Here is a 23,500-nt window from a genome sequence, read left to right as displayed (position 1 = left end):
GAGTCTGCGCAAGTATGTGAGTGACCAAAACAGTGTGCAAAAATGTAGGTGACCAAAACAGTGTGCAAAAATGTAGGTGACCAAAACAGCGTGCAAAATTGATTGACCAAAACAGTATGCAAGCATATGAGTGACTAAAAAAGTATGCAAGCATGCGAATTACTGAAAAAGTGACTTTTAGAAACAGTGTGTACTTGCAGGAGGGGGGGGGGGAGAGGCCAAGCGGTTGACGAATTCGAGGAAAGAGTAGTCAAGAAAACTAGACTAGAATAGGAGAAGGGCGACCAAATCCGTGTAGTCCCACAAGCCGCAAAGCCATGAATGCGCCCCTTGGGTTATATAAAAGGTCTACTTTCCCGTAGACACGAACAACCTTATTTTTGAAAACAATCGAGATCCGAGCTTTTCGGCCATCGATATTTGTAATGTGGACACGTTAGTTTTCTAATTAAAAGTATGTTTTCATCACCAACGGTTCGAAAGATAGAAGGCGAATGAGGATATGACGTTACACTCTGTATAAAGGCAGGATGTTTTTTGTCATGGTGTGTAAAAATATTTCCTAGTTCGAAACAAGTATTTCTCATTTCATAACTATTTTACTGAATCTTCACTAATATATATGGTGCAAGAAATTAATTTTCATTCGAGTTCGCTTTAATGAAATTTCCAATGTAATTTTTGTTAGTTTATGGAATTTTAATGTAGATAACTGTTGTATCCGTTAAGTCGATTTTTTCTGAGGTTTCCAATAAATAAAACATTTTTGAATTCTGTATTCAAAATTTTGGAACGAAGTTCCTACAGGTGATTAATTGCTAGGTTGCTTAATTTCAATTTTTAAGTTAATTTTAATTTTTTTTTATGATTTTAATTTTTTTTATGATTTTAATTTTTTAAAGTCAATTTTAATTTTTTAAATTTAAATTTTTTAAATTTTAATTTTTTAAATTTAAATTTTTTAAATTAAAAATTTTTTCATTTAAATTTTTTTTAATTAAAATTTTTTTAAAGTTAATTTTGATTTTTTTAAGTTGAAACAATTTTTTTTCTTACTCATGACATTTCATTTACATCATCTAGAACCATTACAATTCTTTTACAAATAACGCATAATATCTACCGTACTTCCCTGCGCATAATCCGCAAGAGAAATTTGAAGACAGAAAAAAACAACGCATAAAAAAAATCCGCGGGATTGAAAAATAATAATAATAAAAACTTACCTTGTGTTTCAATAATCAATCCATTGGTATGCTAATTGATGAAATTTATTTACGTAACAATAGCATTATTTACACACAAAACAAAATTTACAGTTCAATCAAAAACTTTCAAATTCATACTCATCAGAATACTCATCACGCTGATAGCATCATTTTCTACAGATTGTCCGAAGCGGTAGATAATCCGCATTTTCAATGTTTGACCACTTTCTCGACAGATAATCCGCGGATTATACGGAGGAAAATACGGTATATTTATCACTGTAACTGATAAAAAAATTACAATGAAATCCTATCACTGTTGAGTTATTTTTTTGTGTACTAAAATGTTTGGACAGAATATTTAAAATTCGTTTTCAATATTTTTCGAAAATATATAGACTATTTTACTTTAATTTCTAACTCAAACCTCGTTTGGTCCATAGATACGATTCTGATTGAATAATCATCTTTTTTTTGGCATGGTACGTGCAGGACTTTGAAATAGAAAGGCACGGTTGTGAAGAAAGAAAGGGAGCCTAATTATCATATTTGTAATGAGTAGAGCCCGGATTATATGCATTCGCATCTTTTGGTCTTTTTAGCATTAATGTACGGGGTGATTATAAAAAAACTATCCCGACATATGGGCCCCTAACTATCATACCATTCACAGAAACTGAATGAAATTTTGGCATAAGGTATTTTGAGGTATGCGCTCAAGAATGATATGGAAAACAACAGTGTCACTCTAACAGTTACGGTTACGGTGAGAAAATTTCGAAAATATCAAATGGTAACACCAAGTTTTTTGTATTGGAATGCGATCTCCATACTGAAAAACACTAAATAGCGTTGGAATGACACCCGTAGCACGAAAATCCCCGGAGCTAGGCAAGGAAAAAGTAAAAAGGACTTTGCCGTGCACCAGAGCATTAATGTTCGTTTCATTCGTCACACCGTTTCTTCGAGCCTGATTAGTCCTCCACAAGGTCATGTGGAAAATTTGTGAAACACAATAAAATGTTTTATTTTATGCTGCTTCTCTGTCCTTATTGGTTGTCCTCACTTTTAGCCTATCTACCGCCGGTGATTTTCATGCTACAGTTGCCGTTCGAACGCTATTTAGGGTTTTTCACAATGGAGATCACATTCCAATACAAAAAACTTGGTGTTGCCATTTGATATTTTCGAAATTTTCTCACTGTAACCGTAACTGTTAGAGTGACACTGTTGTTTTCCATATCATTCTTGAGCGTATACCTCAAAATACCTTATGCCAAAATTTCATTCAGTTTCTGTGAATGGTATGATAGTTAGGGGCCCATATGTCAGGATAGTTTTTTTATAATCGCCCTGTATATAAATGCATAAAATCAAAGCATTTTCAGATTAAGTGCATATTTTTGAAGGTATATATAAGAGCTCAATCACTTTTTTTTTATAATTTTTCAAATAAATATCGCTCATAATATTTTCATAACATCGGGTTTTTTTTTCCGCAGGTGGGATTCAGTGATATGGTAGAGATGTTTGTAATACTGTATTTTTTCCAAATATCAACCGTTTTATAGTGACGCTATTTCTAGAGATATGCCAAAAGTGTTTAATATTTTTTAAGAAAATAGTGCATTCTTTTCTTCGCTCTCTTTTGTTACTGGTATTTCGTTACTGAGCAGCTACAACAAACTAGAAATTGAAAATGCTTGAATAGAAATTATCTAGAAGTTGTTTGCATATGCAATATATACATATGTGGGGATATTTTTTTGTAAATAAATAAGCATTAAGAAATAGAAAATATGCTATTTAAAAACATATCTGCTTTTTTTTTGCACGGTGATTGCTTTAATGCATATTTTCTCATTTTTGATACATATTTCGGAATTTTTTACCTTTTCAAGATTTTTTAGTGAAAATTCTGGGCATTTTAAGTGCATATTTTGGCATTTTTAAGTATGCATTTGCATATTTTTATAACATATTTGGCCACTTCTTTAGTGCATATAATCCGGGCTCTAGTAATGCCCTAGATCGGAATGCTAAAAAATTTGAATTTGCTTATTTTTTTAAATTAAATATATTTCTGGGTGCGTCACGGGAAACGAAATCAGTTATAATGAAATTCGAGAGACTTGGGAATTGTGCCGTTGTAACCGAGACCGATGGAGAAATGTGTTGTTATATCTGAGATTATTGCTTTTTTTCTTACTTTAAAAGCACAGAAAATTAATTTAATTTATTATTTTCGGAGATCGGTCGGAACTACTACTTACTGGCATTATAGTCGAAGTTATTATAACTAAGTTTGACTGTATATATATTACTTTATTAATATTTTAAGTGTTTTGTAGATTTATTATTGTGAAATTATAAGCTGACACGCGTATAATTTTAAGCGGCTAATATACAAAAAACTATGTTACTCAATAATGGCCGTTTAGATAAATGTAGATTTGATTGCTTAGTTTTAGTTTTATTAATCACTGGATTGATCACTCGAGCAATCAATTGCAATTTTTCAATTAAGGACTTTAAAATTTTAATCACTTCACACTCCCAATTCCTTCGTAGACAAACAGCCTATGAGATATTAATATTAATTATATAATAAATAATATATTAATATATTACATTAAAATAATTTATTAATATATTAATTATAATATACAGTACATATAAATTATAATTTTATATTAATGAAATCTATAGGAAACTAAAATTTAATGGGGCAATCTATAATTCACAATGCATATATAATTCGTTTCTTTTCGTGACGCATCCCAAGTGTATACACTATATGTATAAGCATGTATCCTATGATAACATGAAAAAATTATTCTCTAAATTATAAAGTTCAAAGTAAAATAAAGTTCAAATACGTAAAATGACGAAATATCTACTTGGTATATACCTCTGAAAATATTGTCTACAGATATATACAAAAAGAGTATGGATACCATATCATTGATAAACATTAGCATTTTATGTATGATTACCACGAACAATACATATACAATTTTTTATTCACATTAATATGGAAACATAATTATTTTCAAAACGATGTTGTTCAAGGTTTTACAAAACTTACGCGTATTTACAAGAACGAGGAATTAAATTTTATATTGATTGGGTTATCTAGTACAGTGTTTCCCAACCTCCGGGCCGCGGCCCGGTACCGGCACTGCTATCAGTCAAACCGGGCAGTGAGTGATTCACTGTTTCGATTTTCCTCTCGTTTTATATTAGTCGTGTGTATATGACCAGCCCTTCCCCTAACAAAAATTGGGGGCGCGGTAGCCCAGGTCGATAAGATACTCGCCTGAAGTACCAAAGGATGTTTAGAGGTGTCGCGAGTTCGATATCCGGTTCGTCCTTGTCAGAAAACTTTCCTGACACAGGGGTACAACAAAAATGGTGACATGACCGCAGAAAAAATTACTACCGCAGGGAGTCCCCCATCGAGGGGTTAGCGCACCAACCTCTCGATGAGTATAAAAAACAAGCCTGCCGTTCGGAATCGGCAATAAATTGTAGGTCCCAGTATAATTAGCCCTCGTGTGTAGAAAATGACCGTGTGTGGTGCCACAAAAATGATCAATGACCTAACAAAAATTAAATCAACTGGGCCGCGGACTTCTTAAGGTTGAGAACCACTGATCTAGATGTTCAATTATAATAACGTGCATGCAAGCAATGTAAATAGTCGATAAAAATCATGGCTGTCAAAGTTCAGCGTGTGGTTGTGGGATGGTATTTACGCGGACGCTTCTAAATCCGTTTTAAAATGATTTCAAGCTCGATGATCTCCGTAATTTTTGATCAGCAACTAACATGGAAAAAGTTTCAAGATCATACCACAAAAGAAAATCTTGGCTTATTAATATTAAATGAAACCGAAATTAAAATCTGTTGAAAATTTCAAGAATGATGAATCGAACCGAAGCATGTTCGTTGGTAAAATGATATTTACACACACCAATACTGCCGCTCAGTTTTCTCTAACTGCAAAAGCCAGAGAAACATTTCATGCGGAGCATAATTAATGAGCACAGCTTTATTCAGACAGACTCATACTAGAACCGCTGACGCACGAGAATAAATTAATTTGCAATACCTGGATTCCGTGTTGATGACAATTTAGCAAATGGATGATACAACTCGAAACCTTCCGAGAAGTGGTGATCAGTTTCGTTGAAATTCAAATCGACATTCTTTAAAACGCTGCATTAAGTTTTATTTTGCCGACAACGGAATTAGTTCGCCAGAAAGAAGCTCTAACAGGACGTATCTTTCCAGAATTTTTCCGTAAGCACCGTAATTCCGTGGAACTCGTAGATTTTTGAAAACTCTCTGCAACACCGAATTCTTTCGATACAATTTCTTGTTCGTGCTTAGATAAAACACACGGAAGTAATCCTCTAAAACAAGAACTTCGACTCTCTTCGCTAACGCAACGTTGTTTCGAAACATTAATAACATTTTCCGCGGGCGCGAGCTTACGAGATGACCACCGGCGGTTTCTGAGTATTGTTCTGGTCCACCCTCTGACACCTCTCTTTGGTACAGGTTGAAGAGGAGCAATGGAAGGTCTAGAAAATTCCACGAAGTTGTCAACGAGATTTTCGACTTGCCTTGTTAGGGATCCATCACCATTCTGGAAAGATGGGGGATCAGGAGCTCTCGCAAAGATATTCGCTTGCTCGGGAGACAGAAAAGCTCTTGCGAAACTGCAAATAGGGGGAGTTTTCCTCCTGATGGACTTGTTACTTTCACCGCTACTCTTCCTAGTCAGAGCTAGAGGTATCGGTGATGGTGGAAAGATGAAGACGCTGCCTTTTTCCGTAGCACTGCCTCTATAAGATGGGCTGCCGGTGTTGGGACTACGAATATCTAAATGCTGTAAAAGTTTTGAAGAATACAGTGAGTTTCTTCATAAGAAATATAGTTTATATATATATAGAGCGATTCATGAAGAAGTATACAGTTTTTAGATGCTATAAAACAGTAACAATTGAAGAGACGCAGGGCATAACTTTTTTTCAAACCGAGCACGACTCAGGTCTATCACCATCTATGGGCGATTTACTACCTAGTGAGTTGAGCCGGAAGTGTAACAGTGTGCGTACCTAACAGTCTGAGTGCGTATGTAGTGTTGTGTTTGATGTTTTCAGTGCTGCCATCTATATTTCAGAAGTGCCATCTATATTCGAGATTTTTTAAAGGGGAGATCGGCTCGCATTCGCGCCTCGAAGTTGGGAACCACAGAAAACCAACTTTAGCCTACCACCACTGTGGTGACGGTGGGGTTCAAACCCGGGATCTCGCGACGCGAGTCCGTCACTATGACCACTAGACCACCACAGCGGCCGCAGGGCGTAACTGCAGTTCGTTAGGTTAGTTGTTCTCAAACCTTTTTGCTACTCGCAGCTCACTTGTCCTAGTTAGGGGTCGTTCGAGTATTACGTCAGCAAAATTTTAGCCATTTTTGACACCCCCGCCTGTCAGCAAAATTTCGTCAGCACTGTCCCCACCTCCTAACGCATATTAGTGGGGTCAGAAACGTACGCGGGGGGGGGGGCATAAGGGGGCTCGTGCGTCTCCCCCCCCCCTAGACGAAAAAAAAAAGTTTTTAATGTAAAAAACATTTTTTTAAAAATTAAAATTTAGAAAGAAAATACCTTTTTATATGTTATTATAATCGATTTCTGTTAATTGCATTGTTATTTGAAGGGTAAGAACTCAAAGTTTCTCGTTAAGAAATTTATTGCGACCCACCCTTTAAGCCATATATGGTAAACCCTTGACCCGCGGACCAAATGTGGCCCTGAAGGTAATTTAATGTGGCTTGCCCCCTCAAACCCAATTTAGTAAAAATGAACTAAGCGGCACATTTACAGATCGCTTAAATGACCCGTGGCGCAATTCCAGAGCATTTAAGTGGCCCGTGGCACATCCAAGGATCACTTAAGTAACCCGCGACACAGTTAATGCATACTTAAACGATACGTGGCACATTTAGAGATCCCTTGAGTGACATGGGACACAATTTTAGAGTACTTAAGTGCCCCCCCCCCACACAGTGCGGTTCTACATCACTCAAATTACCCGCGGAACATTCCCAGATAATTTAAGTGATACGTGGCATAATTACGGATCACTTGAGTGATGCGTGGTACAATTCCAGAGCACTTAAGTGGCCCGGAAACATTTCCATAGCCCTTAAGCAGCCCGGACACATTCCAGCACTTGAAGGATCCGTGAAACATTTAGGGATCGCTGAAGTGGCTCTGTAAGGGATTTATCATTAGGGAGAATGTTAGTTCAGGTGCCCACAAACTAGCGAAAGATTTTTCTTGTTTTTGGCGCACCGAGTAAGATGCCATTAAGAATATTTCGTATTTTCATAAAGGGTGGTTGATGACGTAAGCATCATCCAAACCCCCTTCCCCCCCCCCCCTTGTCATCAAAAGTCAGCAAATCGGAAACCCCCATCAATGCTGACGTAATGCTTGAATGAACTCTTATTTTCAGCGCGGTAAAAAAAACAAGAAAACTGGTTGGAATTCTCGAGAATTCACCATGTAGGGCCTCAGAAAAATCACTTGGCCCGGGGGGTTATGATGCTCTTAAGACGTTCCAGGTCATTGTTTATCCGCTGCCTCCCAGAATATTCTCCAAAACAACCACTTCATAGCGCTGAATGTGCATGGATCAATATCGACAGCTCACCCAGACACCCTTGACAAAGGTTGGTGACGAACACTTTGAGAAACTCTGCGTTAGGTAGATGCACTCGTGAAGCTTGTGTCATTACCGAAAGAAGTGACGTAGGCCGTAGCGCGTATGTCACGTGACTGGTCAGTCAAAATTGAAGCCTTTGCAGTGGAGATGGTGTTGTGCTTTCTTGAATTTAGCGAAACGAAATCTGTTACTGGTGGGCTGTGACATTTTCAATACAATTGAAGAATAAAGTTGTCACACTGCCTTCTCCTACAACTGTGACATTAACAAAAGACTTGACATTACTGGAAAAGATCTTCCCGTGACAGTTTTCCCGTGAAAAAAGAGAAAAAAAATACTCTCTAAACCGCCGATGTTCCCGTTTTGTCTGACTATTCACACGACACACACTTTGCTACATACGCCACTTCCCTCAGTAGCGGGACACAAACTATATAAGTTCATCTACCTAACGGATGGCAGTTGGGGTCCCGTGTAGTGTTTCACAGCATTTGGAAACGATATACTTGCCTGTGAATCACCCTGTATAGTTGGTATGTATGAGTGAAATCATTTTTTTAACGGTTTACATTTCATTTTAAGACTTATTTCTGAGTACTGATAGCAGTTGGGGTCTGTGCAGTGTTTTACAGCATTTGGAAACTGTATACTTGTTTGATGAATCTCGCTGTATAGTTGGTATGTACATTTGACATTTATAGACTTGTTTCTGAGCAAAGGAGACCGGGGCTAGTTGGCATAAGATGCAAGTTGACATACAGCTAGTATTTTTATACCGTAGTTTTCTACCGTAGTGAGCACCGAGCGCACGTATTACAATTGTCAAACATCCGGGGATGTTGTATCATCTACTGTAGTTTCAGTGTGATGGGAGCTCCCAGGAAAGGAAGGACGGCAATTTTCCTGATTTCTGGCCAGGAGAGGTTTTTTTTTTCACTCAGTTTTTTTTAATTCTGTGAAGCTCATGAATATATTGAGGCGTTTTCAACAGTTGTGATTTTTAGAATGGTCAATAACGTTTTATATTCCAGTGATGAAATGTTTCATGAAATTTTTGTGCAAGAGTGTGGCAGCCCTGTTATGTAGAGTCATGTTGGGACAAGTTTGCATCCCAGATGAGGGGCATGTTGCATAGAACACGTGTCATATACCAACTTACTGATTTAATATAACTGCAGTAAAATATTGCGAAAATGACAATCACCAGTTCAGGTGAGCGATCAACTTACTTTCTTGGTGGACACGAAGCTGTGAATGATGACTTCGTTGTTCTTTTTCGTTTTTGTCACTTTTTTTTTACATTCGTTTTCTGCTTCAAACTTTATCTGAACATCGGCTTTTTCCTACTTTTTGTATTTTAGAAATGAAAGTTTTGTAGTTACTGACTTACGTTTATTTCTCAAATCCTATTAACTTGCATGCCAACTTACCCCAGATGTTGTGCCAACTTATCGGACATCTGTGGTAAGTTGACATAGTTTTTAACAATTTTTTAAACAGATTTGACGAAATAAGCATGCAATTGTAAGTGATATTTTCATAATTAATTTATAGCCAATTCGTAGCATTGGTCACATTTGCTGTAAGTATTAAAAGAAAAAACCCCGAAATATCAAAAACTAAAATCTATCCCAACTAGCCCCGGTCTTCCGTTCTATTAGACTCATCCAAAATCTGCCATTAAAAACAAATTCCTCAGCAACTGAAGAAAGTGAATTAGTTCATCAGCACTACGAATTTTTTGAATTATATAAGAATCGTTTCTTTTAATGTAGTCCTCTTCTTTAATTCCTCTCTCCTAAATTATTTTAATGTAACACGTATATTAGTATAAATACTGTTATGCCATTACATCATCACTCTAATACTTTTCAATAAATATTATTGAATTTTTAATAATGCAGTTTTCTCCATGCGAGGCTCGAAATGCATAAAGAGGGGGAAAAAATGGCCAAATAAATTGCTATCACGTACTACAGGAACTTCGACGTGTGGTATGCACACAATTCCTTTGAAGGTCAGATGCGGAGACGGGCTTTGAAGCGAAGGGCTGTTGGAGTCATTTGTTGTTCCATCTGAATGTCCGGGAGAATTTGTCGGAGACCGGAACATACTTCCACCACCTCCACTCGTCACTGTCAGAGCTGCCATATCCGTAGCATCATCTTCTCGAGGGATTCTCGTCACGAAGCATCCTGGCACAAGCAGATCATCTGTACCAGGGTTATCTTCGAACTCGTAGATATCCAATGTTAAACATCTGTGTGAAAATACTGTTGCTTTATCTCACGGAATATTTTTTATTTCATAAAAAAAAAAAAAAAATCAAGTTATACAAACTTTTCAGTACAGGGTGTCCCATAAATTCGTAAGTAGTTTAAAAATTCATAAAAATTGAAGGAATTGGTATATTTGAATGTGGTTTGAGAAAGTTATTCCGAATCAGGGTTTTTCTCGTACAAAAAAAATTATTTCAAATATTTGTCGATAGACGGCGCTGTACGAAAGAAAGTCTCTAGAAATATGAAAATAAGAGTCCTATAAAATGCAGGGTGTGTGATTAACAGCTCATTTCTTAATTTTCCTGTCACTAGCACTTACATTAATTACTCATTGTGATGTTGACATTGGCGGATAAAGCAATATTAGTGGAGTTGTTTTATTTCAGATTGGAGCTTTATGAACATTTTGGACGAACAAGAGGTTGAAGAAAGATTCAGGTCCAATCGCTTCTACTGCACACTCTTGCAGTGCCCTCTATTCATAAACATTTGAACTTTTTTTTCTGCACCAAAAACCCCTTCGTGAGAATATCTTTTTCGCAAACCGCTTTTAAATGTACCAATTCCTTCAATTTTTATAAATTTTTAACTATTTACGAATTTATGGGACACCCTGTATGTACATTGTTACGATTTTTATTTTCTACGGTAATAGCAGAAAATTAATAAGTGATAAAATCAATGTGCGAGCCGTATTTATTGGAGAGTTTCATTTACATTTTTGAATAAGACCAACTAAGTGTTTATGGAGAGGCTCATTATAGACATATTTTGATATTTCCTTCGTTTACGAAATAGCTGGCTCATTAAATCACTCGATAATTAGTAACTAATTTTAAAATTTAATTTCAAGCGGGACTTGAGATGCTATTTCCTACGTCCTTCTCCCTAATTAAGAGAAATAATTAAGCAAACTGTTCGTATTGACTCGTGCTGGATTTAAAAAAGGTAAAAATCGCAACAAAAAAAACAATGAATTAAATTCAATTACATGTTATACTTACTAGGGTTTCTTTTACTGAATAAACGTGACCTTGTTTTTTTTTTCTGTCGCAATTTCACTAAATTTATATCAATTTTTAAGACTAATAAGTAAATAGTCACTTTAAATAGTGAAGTTAAACTACCATAAAAGGGGCAACATCTGCAGAATAGAAATTGTTTGACGACGAAATTTTTTATAATGCTCAGAAAAAACATGTAGGGGAAACTGAATACTAATTGGGAGACGGCCGAATTTCAGTATTTGTATTTTCCAATCAATCGATCAATATATTTTATTCTTTAAGAAAACAATATTATACAATAAAACGGGGAAAAAATTAATTTATTTTACTCATAATATTTCTTTCACAACTAAATGACAGCAATCCAGATGCTGTCATTCATCACAAAAAGTTAACCATTCATTATTACGAAGGTTTTTAACAGTTGGCTGATTTTAGGAATGACAGAAAATTCAACTGCCCGGCAAGTGAGAGGACGTGGGTTCCATTCTCCGCAAGGGCAGTTGAAATTTCTCACTTTCCTAAATTCACATCTTCGCATCAGCCAGCTGTTGAAAACCTTCTTACAAAAAAGTTGGTTTATAAAATTGATCATCACTGAAAAAGAAGACAACTGAAATTATTTTAGTTTTGAATATTTTCATCGTATAACACACATTTGCATGTTTATCAATAAAACAAAAAAACAAAATTAAATTTGTTTATTTCACTTCGAAAAAAAAATTTAAATACCAAAAAATTTGTCCCATTAGAGAACCGACTTATCTCTATGTAGTACCAAAAATTAGATGCCATACTTTTTCGTTTCAGCGCTTATGGTGACTTTCCCTGGTATACTTCGGCTTTCAAGTTGATTGGCCAAAGTAACCGTGTTGCCCAATAGACAGTAGCGAGGCATTTTGACTCCTAAAACTCCTGCAACTGCAGATCCTGAATGAACGCCCACACGAATCTGCAAAAAACGACGACAAAAATTTCACCTCATTATTGAGAAACATATTCGAGTATTGGTAAAATTATTTTTGCTGAATGTAATCAAGTACCAGCTGAAACGTTTAGTATGAAGCCAGGAGATGATTCTCTGGCTTTTATTCATTTGCAGCGATTGACCTAATCCGACGAAGAATATTGCAACCAGATGGAAGAAAATATAAGCAAAATTTTGGCGTTATTTGGTGACATTGGTGAATGAACGCTTGTTAGTTTGCAATATTAATGAATACACTTTCGATATTTGGTGAATTACGTAGTTTTTATTTAGTCGCCAAAATGAAACATTTCGTCATGATTTGGAATCAGCAGAAAGAACCCTATGTGTAACAGAATCTAAATCCATGTGCGAAATTATCACATTTATCGGATGATTTACGGTCATTTTATACTATATCATTTTTTATCATTACGGTCCTATGATTACGGTCACATTTACCGTGATTATGTATAATCCTCAGCTCGTATTGGTAAATATTATGAATTGTTAATGAATTACTGGACATTTTGCTCAAATTTCAGTCTAGGATTGATGGATTCGATCGGTGATGTTGATTACGTTTGAAACTGTTGATAATTGTGAAGAAGAAGCTAACATAACAAAACTGACAATAATTTATATGTTTTTTGTACTTATAACACTTATTTTCATTCAATTTAATTTTTATGGCAAATATCCGTAGTGCACCCATCATTTACGGGAGAAACTGATGTGATTGATTTTAAGTGATATTACCATTGTTTTTCCCATCCCATTGTTATTGTTAGGAGCCATCGAGTCGATTTCGACTCCTGGTGACTCTATAGATCATGGCTCTCCAAGCTGGTCTGTCATTCACAGCATGTATCAGTTGTGCTAGCTTCATTCGAGTGCTTTGCAACAGCACTTCTATCCATCTGGTGCTTGGTCTGCCTCTTCCTCTCATTCCCTCCATTCTTCCAAGCATTACCATTTTTTCTAGTGAGCCTTCTGTACGCATTACATGGAAAAAGTAAGAGAGTTTTTGTTTAATGAATGTTGCTTCTAAAGAATAGTGAACCTTGACTTCTTCGATAACAGATTCGTTAGTCCTTTTAACTGTCCGTGGAATTCTCAGCATCCTCTTCCAGCATCAAAGTTCGAAGGAATCAATTATTTTCTTATCTGCTTTTCGTAGTGTCCAGTTCTCACATCCATACATAAAGACAGGAAAGACCAACGCATTTAAAATTCTAATTTTTGTTTTCATTGAGACATCTTTGTCTTTCATTATTATATTAAGCTTTCTCATTGCTGTTTTACCCAGAACTACTCGTCTTTTTATTTCTTCTGTGCAAGTTCCCTCTTTTACAATTCTTGATCCTAGGAAATCAAATCTGTCCACAATCTCAAAACTTTCGCCATCTAGTTGAAAACTGTGAATATCTGCTGCAGTCATGATCTTTGTTTTTTTCGTATTTAAGTAGAGAAAAAAAGTCCAAGCTTCTCACTTTCTGTTTTTACTCTTGATATAATATTCTTCAGGTCCTCTTCAGATTCTGCCATCAGAGTTATGTCATCAGCATATCTAAGGTTGTTGATCACTCTTCCTCCAATTTTCACACCTGCTTCTAATCTGATGCTCTCATTATATATTCTCCATAGAGAATAAATAAGTTTGGGGAAAGGATTCAATTTCAAACCATTCAGTTAAGATATAGTTTATTCTTACACTTGCCTCTTGGTCAATATATAAATTTCTGATCAAGCAGACGAGGTGATTAGGCACTCCCATTGTTCCAAGAATATCCCAAAGCTTATCATGATCAGCACAGTCTTTGTATAATTGATGAAACAAAAATATAACTTCTTTTGCTGCCTCCATTATCCATCAATAAAAAAAAATTGCCAATTATATTGGCAATTTGATCTCTAGTTCTCCTATTTCTTCTGAAACCTTCTTGCTCCACTGCTAATTCTCTTTCTATAATGGTTTCGAGTTTTTTCTGAATAATTTTCAGTAGAATCTTGCTAGCATGTGGTATTAGGGAGATTGTTCTGTAATTGGAGCATTTTCTAAGATCACCTTTTTTGTGAATGGGTGTGAATATAGATCTTTTCCAGTCTTTGGGCCACTCTATTTTCTCCCAGATTTGTTGACAGAGTGATGTTAGTGCATCGATAATATTTTCTCCTGCCTTTTTCAGAAGCTCTGCTGGAATATCGTCAATACCTGGAGCTTTGCAATTCTTTAGTTGATTTGTTGCCCATCTGACTTCGTCCTTTGTAACTGGTAGTTCATGATTTATTTCTATATTGCTATTTATTATCTTTCTATCTGATTGCTTATAAAGATTTTCTGTATATTCTTTCCATCTTTTTACAATGTCTTTTTCAGAGTTCAAGACATTTCTATTCTTGTCTTTTACGATACCAAAACGTGGATTTAAAATTGCCAGTGATTTCATTAATCCTCCTGTAGAGGTATCTTGTTCTCCCTAGTCTGTTGTCTTCTTCAATTTGTCTGCATTTTGAATTAAGAAAAGTCACTTTATTTTTCCTTGCTGTCTTTGAAATTGTGCATTAAATTCCTGGTTTCATTTACGTTTCCAGCAGTCTTAGCTATTCTTCTTTTTTCGGCAATTTCAAGAGCTTCTGACAGCCAGAGGGTGTTCTCTTCTTTTTATTTACTGGAATATTTCTCTTTGTTTCTTCCTTTAGTATATCCCATCCCATACCATTGTTTTAATACCAGTGTTTTTCCCATATTTATCAAACTTACTAAATTTATTTGAGAATCACAAATAATCACCGGTAAAAATGATGAATGTAGAAAAATTTATCAAACTTTCTAAGACGATTGGTGATTACTGATAGTCACCGATTTAACACATTTATTGTAGCATACATATGACTAGATAATAGATATACGATACGATACTAGACCAGGTATCTTTAACCTCTTCACGATCACGGGGGTAGTATTACGTCCAAACACTAGTGTAATAAATTCAAAGAAGTTCTCTGTGTTTTCTTTCCTATCTTTTCACCATCGCAAAGCTTTATAGTAACCCTATTATCTACGGAAGTTGCTTTTTCTTTCCTTATTTTTTTTATAATGTATCTTTCTACTGTATACATGTAGGCGCGAAAGATAACACGTATAGTGAGGGTGAAGAGAGGACTCTAAAATCTCTCTTATCTACCTTACCTATTATACTTTTCCCTTTTATATATTTCTTTCTTTCCCACTTACTCCTTCTTCTAACGTGCGGTTAGGTTAGGACAAGGTTGCCAGATTTATCACCGATTTGTTAAATACAGATAATCAAAATTTTTTACCAAAACCTTGTGCACGAAGAGGTTAAATTAGGAAAAAAATAATAAAATTAGCAATAACTCATTCAAAAGCGAACCAATTTATAAAAAATGTATGTATGTATGTGTTGAATTGGAAACAATACTCAACAGAATACTACGAGTTGCAAATAATAGCGTTGTAATAGGATCGCTTCATGCATACTTGCCACTTTTACTGCAGCTTTGCCAGTACCGTGGCTTTCACGGCCCATTGAACTCATAAACGCCATCATTCGACTGCATGGGACATCAATGTAGATGCTGTATTTTTTGCTGCTTGAAATAATTACAATTCATTCTGAAGATACTTTTCCTAACAGGCGCGTTTCCAATTTTTCAATTTTACGCACGGATTAATTTTCAGAACATAATAATACTAACATAGAAAAAAATGTTAATGTTATTTTATACATTAAAATAGAAATTATTTAAAAAGTTGTGTGTTATTTATGTATAGTTTTGGCTGAATTTTATCATAACCTACTCAAGTTTGACATCTATTTTGGATTATGCCGCACTAGAGTATTTTAATTCACATGAGACCTAATTAGACCAAGACTTATACAAACTGAAGCTGATTACAAAAATGCCTTTACTTCCATGCTACCTTCCGAGATTGAAATTCAAACTCCGCGTGTTAATAAGTTTATTCGCTTCTAATTAGCCGGAAATAATTACCATTATTTGTTTCTTATAAACTGAGTATAACCAAATAATTTACAAACCATGGAACTAATTAATTGTTATTTCGCTTAATTATTTTCTTGTTTTCAGCATGATCAGAAAAAAGAAAGTAAAGTAAAATGATATATCGAGATAGCAATCAGCTTAAAACAAAATTTTTTGAATGGAATCTTTTTGTTTGATATCCATTATTTCCTTAGTAGTAATTACTGATTATGAAGTGGCCAGTTATTTTTCATTTAATGCCATTAGAAAAATTTCAATTAAGAATAAGCGTAATTATTCAAAGGTTTTCCCCGTATTATATGAAATTGAATATTTTTGGAAAAGGAAAAATTATCATATAAAATTCACTTAGAAGGGGATCGTAATTACTTTTTTGCATCAATAAAAATGAAAAAAATTTTCATAATTATAATCAAGCTGGCTATAATTATAGCTGAAATAGGAGTATTGATTCTGGTTGTTGTTTTTTTTTGATGACGAAGGACATTGGAAACAGACAGCATGGAAAATCATGTAGTTATTATACAGGGTGATTCTGAATTTATGATACAAACTTCAAGATAAAGTATATTAAAGCTAAAACTTTTTAGTAATCAAACATGAACACAAATGAGACGCGTTCGGGCCTTAGCGGTGTGATATTTAAGTACTATTGATACCAGCGCATCATCTTAGTAGCACTATGGCCCTTGGGCAGAGTAATATTCTAGGCTTTTCCTAACTTATTGAAAATATCAGTTTAAAAATTTACTTTAAAAAAAGTTATAGTATCAAATCTCCTCACCATAGAGATCCCATATACAGTGTCCTGCAAGTGCCAATCCGGCCTTTATCTCATCAACCGTCCGTCTGATGTATGATTTAAATTTACAAAATACTTAAAAGGCGTTCAAAAATTACCCTGTACAAGTTTTGACAGTGATAATACAGTGTGTCACAAAATAAAAAAAAATCTAAATTTTTTATACGGCTCCCTTGTCCACTAACTTCCAATCAGAAAGTTGTTGCCCTGTACCTGCTGAGACCAACAAAAAAAAAATACATGTTTTATCGATCATTTTTTTTGAAATTTTTTGTCGCACCACGGTCATTTTCTGCACACGAGGGCTAATTAGACCGGGTCCTATAATTTATTGCCGGTTCCAAACGGCAACCTTTATTATACTCACCGAGAGGTTGATACGCTATCCCCTCGGGGTGGGACTCCCTGCAGTAGCAATCTTTTTCTGTGGTCGTGTCGCCGTTTCTGTTATACCCCTGTGTCAGGAAAATTTCTGACAATTAGAAAGTTGTTGCCCTGTATCTGGTGAGGCGAACAGAAAAAGTTCCATGTTTCTAAGTGCAACATTCGATACGATATTTGTGAATTCAAAAATTGGAGAGAAGTTATGAAAGAACAGCAAAAACTAACGGAAAACGCCGCTTTCCCTCATTTTTATACTGTCCTTTCCCAACTTTTCTCCGATTTTTGAATTCGAGTTTCTCCACGAATACTGCACTTAGAAACTTGGAATTTTTTTTGTCAGTCTCAGGAGAGACAGGGCAACAACTTTCTGATTGGACGTTAGAGAACGAGGGGACCATATACAATTTCGATTTTTTATTTTTATTTTGTTACACACTGTATTTTCACTCTCAAAACTGGTACAGGGTAATTTTTGAACGCCTGTTGAAAATTTTTCAAATTGGAATCATATCCTTACGACGGACGGTTGATGAGATATAGCCCGCATTAGCATTTACAGGACACCCTGTATATCCAAGGTGCTCGCGAACCATACTCGGATGGGCTTCAAGACGGCCCCGATTGATGCGTTATTGGATTTATTATCGACATTAGGTGGAAACAACTACAAAAAATTCTGTAATTTACATCCTTGATAATAAAAAAATTAAATCCTTAAAATGTTTTTTTTATTCACAATGCGTTTTTCGCACCGGTAGAGGGCGCTGTTTGTCTTGAAATATTTGAAAACCACCCCTCTGAATGACTTTATCCTAGGAATATTAATATTTATCCTGAGAATCCTCGGTAATTATTAGTGACTGTGGTCCATGCATGGTTTAGCACGTGGTGAACGAATTTACACAACCAGATTGCAGATATGCCATTTTTAAAGCTAAAAAATTCCACTTTTTTCAAATTATATAGAGGATGATTCAAAAAAAAAATATATGGGTCAAACCTCACACGAGTCAGTAGTGCACACAAAACCAAACATTTATTGGCATAGTTTACCGCGTTCAAAATAAAACGTAAAGGCTCTAGATGGAACTTATTCTTTGGGAGGTGACCACTCTTCAAATTTGAAAGCGTCATTCTGGTTTTGATTAGGTGTTTGAAGACGACAACAACGCATGCCCATGGCACTCCTCTGGATATGAAGAGGACCTCATCACCAGAATTTCAGTAGCTGCTGAGAAGTAAGTCACATTCCTGGATTATGCGAAAGACTTCGCCTATCCCTGCATCGCCGCGGTCAGACATTTATTCATGTTGGCGGCATTCTAGCAAACATTATTAATTAAATGCCATTTTGTGTAACGTCTATGTCACCTTATGTTTTCATTTCACTATAGAGCCTTTACGTTTCATTTCCAGCCTAGTAAACTATGACAACAAATGTTTGGTTCGGTGTATGTATACTACCACTCGTAAAGTTTGGGCTACTAATTTGAATCACCCTGTATCCACCTTACCAGTTGATCTTTTATTTGGATTTAGTAATATTTATGAATTACCTGGATCGACATTCCTTCTACGGGTGACGTTATGTATCTTGTGACTTCCACCATTGCAAGAGCCATGGCAATGACTCTATCAGCATGATTCGATACGAATTTCGGAACGCCAGCCACAACTACATACGCGTCTCCAATGGTTTCAACCTGCCGAAAACATTCAATTATATATACGTATTTCCTATTTGTATTAATCTCGGGAGAAAAAATAATCAATAAAATACACCGCAATCTTGAAAATTATTCGAAATGTTTCAATAGGATGAGAATCTTTGAATCAAAGGATTTACTTTTGGAAAAATTGGAATATGAAACGGTGGGTGAAAAACCTTGCAAAACTTGGAATGTTTGTTTGAACGTATACTTTAGGTTGTTCATACTCGACGGGAGAACTAGTCTCTTTCTAATCATCGTTCCTCGCAGATTTTTAGCGCTTAAAAGAATAAAACCTGAAAGAGCCGCGTAATATGCAAATTATGTTCTACGCTGTCAACGACAACAACTAGTTCGAATATATATACGAGATTGAACGTTAGTCTTCGGATGCAAGGTAAGGTTGGTGGTGATGGTGTGGTTCTCGTCTTTAGAGGCTTTTCCTTTATCACGAGCGATCGGTTCCTCATTTATTAGTCCCATGTCTTAAGAGCATTTTGGACGGCGCATTCTTTTACGTCGCGCTGCCTATATATACTATGAAAATCACTGACATATATCATCAGGAAGGCATTTAATGGATATTGTAAGCGTATATTTAATAATTTTACTACGCTTCAAGATTAAAAATGTCAAATTCAACTTTCACTCTTGTACGAATTAATACATTAAATATCAATCGCATCGATATAATGGAAAAAAAGGTGTATTATTTTGCCAAGTTCTCCAATGTTTTTCAATATCATAAACATTTGATCATTCAAAATACGCAACGTGTTTAAAAAAAAATGTAGATAGACGAAAAAAAAGGAAATATTTTGAAAAGCAAAATGAACGTTTGTGGGTTTTTTGTAGAAAAAAAGTAAGAAAGAGAAAGATAAAGTGAAATACCGAAGTGGATAGTTTCTTTTTTGGAAAACATCGCAGAAATCTAATCTTCTTGAATCAGTTTTCATATGTCTGAAAGCCTGTGTGTAAAGTTTTGTTATGCATAACTCTTTGAATGCTTTCCACCATTCTTAGAAATAAAATATGTGAAGAAATTGGGAATTCCCACGAGGTAACAACTCCGCATATCGCAATAGCTCCCCAGAAAATATCATTTTTTCCCTTTCTTGACTTATGGAATACACTTTCATATTGTTATAAACTATATAAGATTCAGCAAAAGTTTTTGACGTTATGTATTGCTGACACGAAGCTTTTGTAATACACTTTACATGTACGTAAGCTTGTGAAATTATAAAATTATATTTAAAACATTTAAGAGATGGAAAATCCTTTACTTACTTTGTAGACATCGTGTAGAGCCGTGAGATTGTCGAACTGGAGATATAGTCTATTCAATAACCGAACGATATCAATTGGCGGCACTGTGCTGCACATGGCTGTAAAACCAACTATATCGGAAAAAAGGCAAGTCACCATATCGAACCTTTCAGCTTCTACTGGCAGAGATTGGCACAACCTCATCGCAACGTGGCCAGGAAATATTGATTGTAAGAGTTCTTCTGTCCTCTTTTTATCATCTCTGAGCTTCTTGTCGAGAATTTTCAAATGATTCGAAGCTTCGTCCAACTTTTCCACGAGTTCTCTTTCACCTCGACGATGATGTCCGAGCAAGATGAGATCCCTTCCTCTGTCGTGGATGGGAAAATCACTGAAGAATACTCCCGAGTCACACATTTCATTTAAATCTCTGACACGTGGAGAGCATAAGAAAAGAATATTGTCAGATTCGGGAACCCATACCATTTGACCCTTCAAACGGAGGTTGTTGGTTCCACATAACACGCCGTCTTTAGTTTTTACTGCGAAAACCATGTTTTGATGTTCTAATAGGTTATCGAAGGTGCAGTCAATGACGGGGCGACACACTTCAAACATATCAGTGAAAAATATTTTAGATTTTTTTTGTGCCCAAATTCGCTTTGTGAGTCTGAGAAGACTCTTCCCGACTTGTTTTATCGCGAAATTTCTTCCAAACATTATGTGAAATGGAAAAGCCGCGCAGAAGCTTAAAACTCCTATTGGAAGGTCATTCGGATCATTACTTATCACTTCCGAGGACGTTATTGAAGAAAAACGTGAAGCTCCTCTCAATGGAAACGAAGCATCATTGATTCTTTGACGAATTTTTAGGACAACCCATGTCCTTTGACCACGAGTTCCACTCTCTAATGCGTCAACAGTTACTTCAGCATCGAAAAACTCTTTCGCTATAACCGACACTAAACCTCGAACGATGGCATGCAGACCGGGACGCTCACTGTAATAATGAAGAATCAGAGATCCGTCTGGTTCAGTTGTAGTCCTGAATGAAGGAGCTCTCATTCCAGGGTACGTTGATCCTAGATGGTCATGTAAATTATCTAAATTCGTTAGAAAGTCTTGTAAGTTACTTCCTAAAACTCTCAAAATCTTTTCGTACCCATTTTCTTGACAGAAAGTTAAAAAGTGTTGGCCAAAAGCTTCCAAGCACGTATCAATGTCCAGACCTGGATGTGAAACAAGAGATAAAGATATCAGCTGTTCTGACGAGAAAAGAATAAGTTTTATAGAGAGAACACATCACACCTAGAAAAGAAAATCTTGTTTGTACACGTGCTGCTTACCGACAACTTCGGAAGTTGCTTTAACTAGTTTCAACGTTACATCGTCACCGTATACTTTGTGCATAAGAAAAGATCCTCCTCGAAGGCGAATTCCAGATTTCATTCTAAAAATAAAAATTAAGTAAAAGAAAGTGTTATTTAAAGTAAAACGAAACGGTTTCCTTGTAACAAATCTTTGCTTATTCACCAGAAAATCTTGTAAATTCTCGACGGACTTTCATAATTAACTTTTGCAGCTTTTTTTTGGTGTTGAGAACAAATTTGAAACGCGTATTTAAAAATTTTCTTCTTTATTTTTTTTTTCATCTTAGTAAAAGTTTAGAATTCCTAATGATACTACAGTACATACTTTGAGAAACATAAATAGCCTGTTTGTTTTCCTGGAATAGGATTATTTTCTAATGCACAGTGTAACTGCGATTAGGAAACACAGTTGCTGGATAATTTGAGAGGATTTAGACTCGGTACAGAATCGCATGTATAAAAGTATAGTCTCAACAACCCCCTTGGAAATACTCATGTGCTTTGTGTAATGCGTAATCCCTTCGTGTTCGTATATTGATCAATAGCGAACTCTTCAAAATTTTTATTACTTTACTATTTTCTTTGCAGGCACGGATTATTTCTTTAGTGATCAGCCGATTACGTACTCATGGGATTAAGCACAGAAACCGGTTGAAATGCACTGCATAAATGATTTCAGTGAATGTAGGCCTATTCAGTAATTCTCAATTATTTTCAGTGCCGATCACCAAAGATGACTATCTTGAAACCTATTATGCTCATGTGAATTACAATGTAATGAAATATTTAGTATTTGAGAAAGTAAACTGCCAGTCTATCTAAAAAGACATTAATTATCATTTTTGGGAAAATTCAAGATTTATAGCAACAAATTTTGACAATGTATTGTTAGGCTCCAGGCTCTAGTGAAAACTTCAAAAACCAAACTATGGGCGCGCATCACAAAAAAGGGGGAAAAAGTGAGTATCAATCGAAACCCTTGGTTTATTTCTTTTGTGTTATGAGCTTAAACTCTATTGGAAGGAAATCCACCTTCTTCTAAGATGATATCACTCATCTGCGGATAAGTCGCCACCTGGTGTCAGTGTCAGCAATGTGAGCTTTGGCATCACCATCTATAACAGAAAGCCTCCGCGGGAAGCGAGTGACGTCACTGAAGAAGGTCATCTCACCTATAGCCATTGGATACAGCAGGCCGCGCATGAGCCATCTTTACCCATTTTTGTAGTATAACCAGTGGCTATAGGTGAGATGGTGTTGGCTTTAACCTGAGTTAGGTCTGGCTGTCCATGTACGGCCCCATTCAACACACACTAATGAAAGAGGATTCGTTGCCTTTGTAGTCTAGTGCGCTCACCCGACAAGTGAGAGGACATGGGTTCGATTCCCCTCAAGGAAAATTGAATTTTCTTTCCTGGAGTTATCTTCGTATCAGCCAGCTGTCGAAACATTCGAAGCTCACCTTAAATAGAGTTCTAACATTCGCAGCTAGATTGCAGCAGTGCTGTTTTCATAATCCTTTAAAGTAGACGTTTTTTGATGTCGAACTTCCGTTTGTGCAACTACATGTTTTAGTTCCATTGGAATCAAATTTAACCAAAAAATGTGGAAACCCAATCTCTAAAGGACACTTTGGAAGAAGAAAATATTGTAGTACAGCTCTTGGTTTACAAACGGCTCGGTTTGTGATCAATTCGGTTTATGAACTAGTCTTGTTTTACGAACACAT

General features: G+C 35.8%; 1 protein-coding gene across 1 annotated transcript in view; it reads right to left on the bottom strand.

Annotated features, from left to right (window-relative positions):
• Nucleotides 1-4,279: 4,279 nt before the first annotated feature.
• The window catches only part of LOC149084930 (guanylate cyclase soluble subunit beta-1-like), a 74,818-nt gene continuing 55,597 nt past the window's right edge, over nucleotides 4,280-23,500 (bottom strand). The window contains exons 3-8 of the mRNA XM_089233868.1: nucleotides 21,748-21,851; nucleotides 20,423-21,630; nucleotides 18,980-19,126; nucleotides 12,036-12,190; nucleotides 9,924-10,209; nucleotides 4,280-6,105 (exon numbers count right to left, since the gene is read on the bottom strand). Of these exons, the coding sequence (XP_089089994.1) occupies nucleotides 5,422-6,105; nucleotides 9,924-10,209; nucleotides 12,036-12,190; nucleotides 18,980-19,126; nucleotides 20,423-21,630; nucleotides 21,748-21,851 (2,584 nt within the window). The 3' untranslated portion in view covers nucleotides 4,280-5,421. The remainder of the gene's footprint in view (nucleotides 6,106-9,923; nucleotides 10,210-12,035; nucleotides 12,191-18,979; nucleotides 19,127-20,422; nucleotides 21,631-21,747; nucleotides 21,852-23,500) is intronic.

The sequence above is a fragment of the Pholcus phalangioides genome, unplaced genomic scaffold, assembly GCF_987345545.1.
Source record: "Pholcus phalangioides strain wild (caught in Gottingen) unplaced genomic scaffold, Ppha-v1.0 ptg000007l_1, whole genome shotgun sequence".
In the NCBI taxonomy this organism is placed as follows: Eukaryota; Metazoa; Arthropoda; class Arachnida; order Araneae; family Pholcidae; genus Pholcus; species Pholcus phalangioides.
The sequence above is the reverse complement of the archived record's forward strand: the minus strand, read 5'-3'. Positions and strand labels throughout refer to the sequence as shown.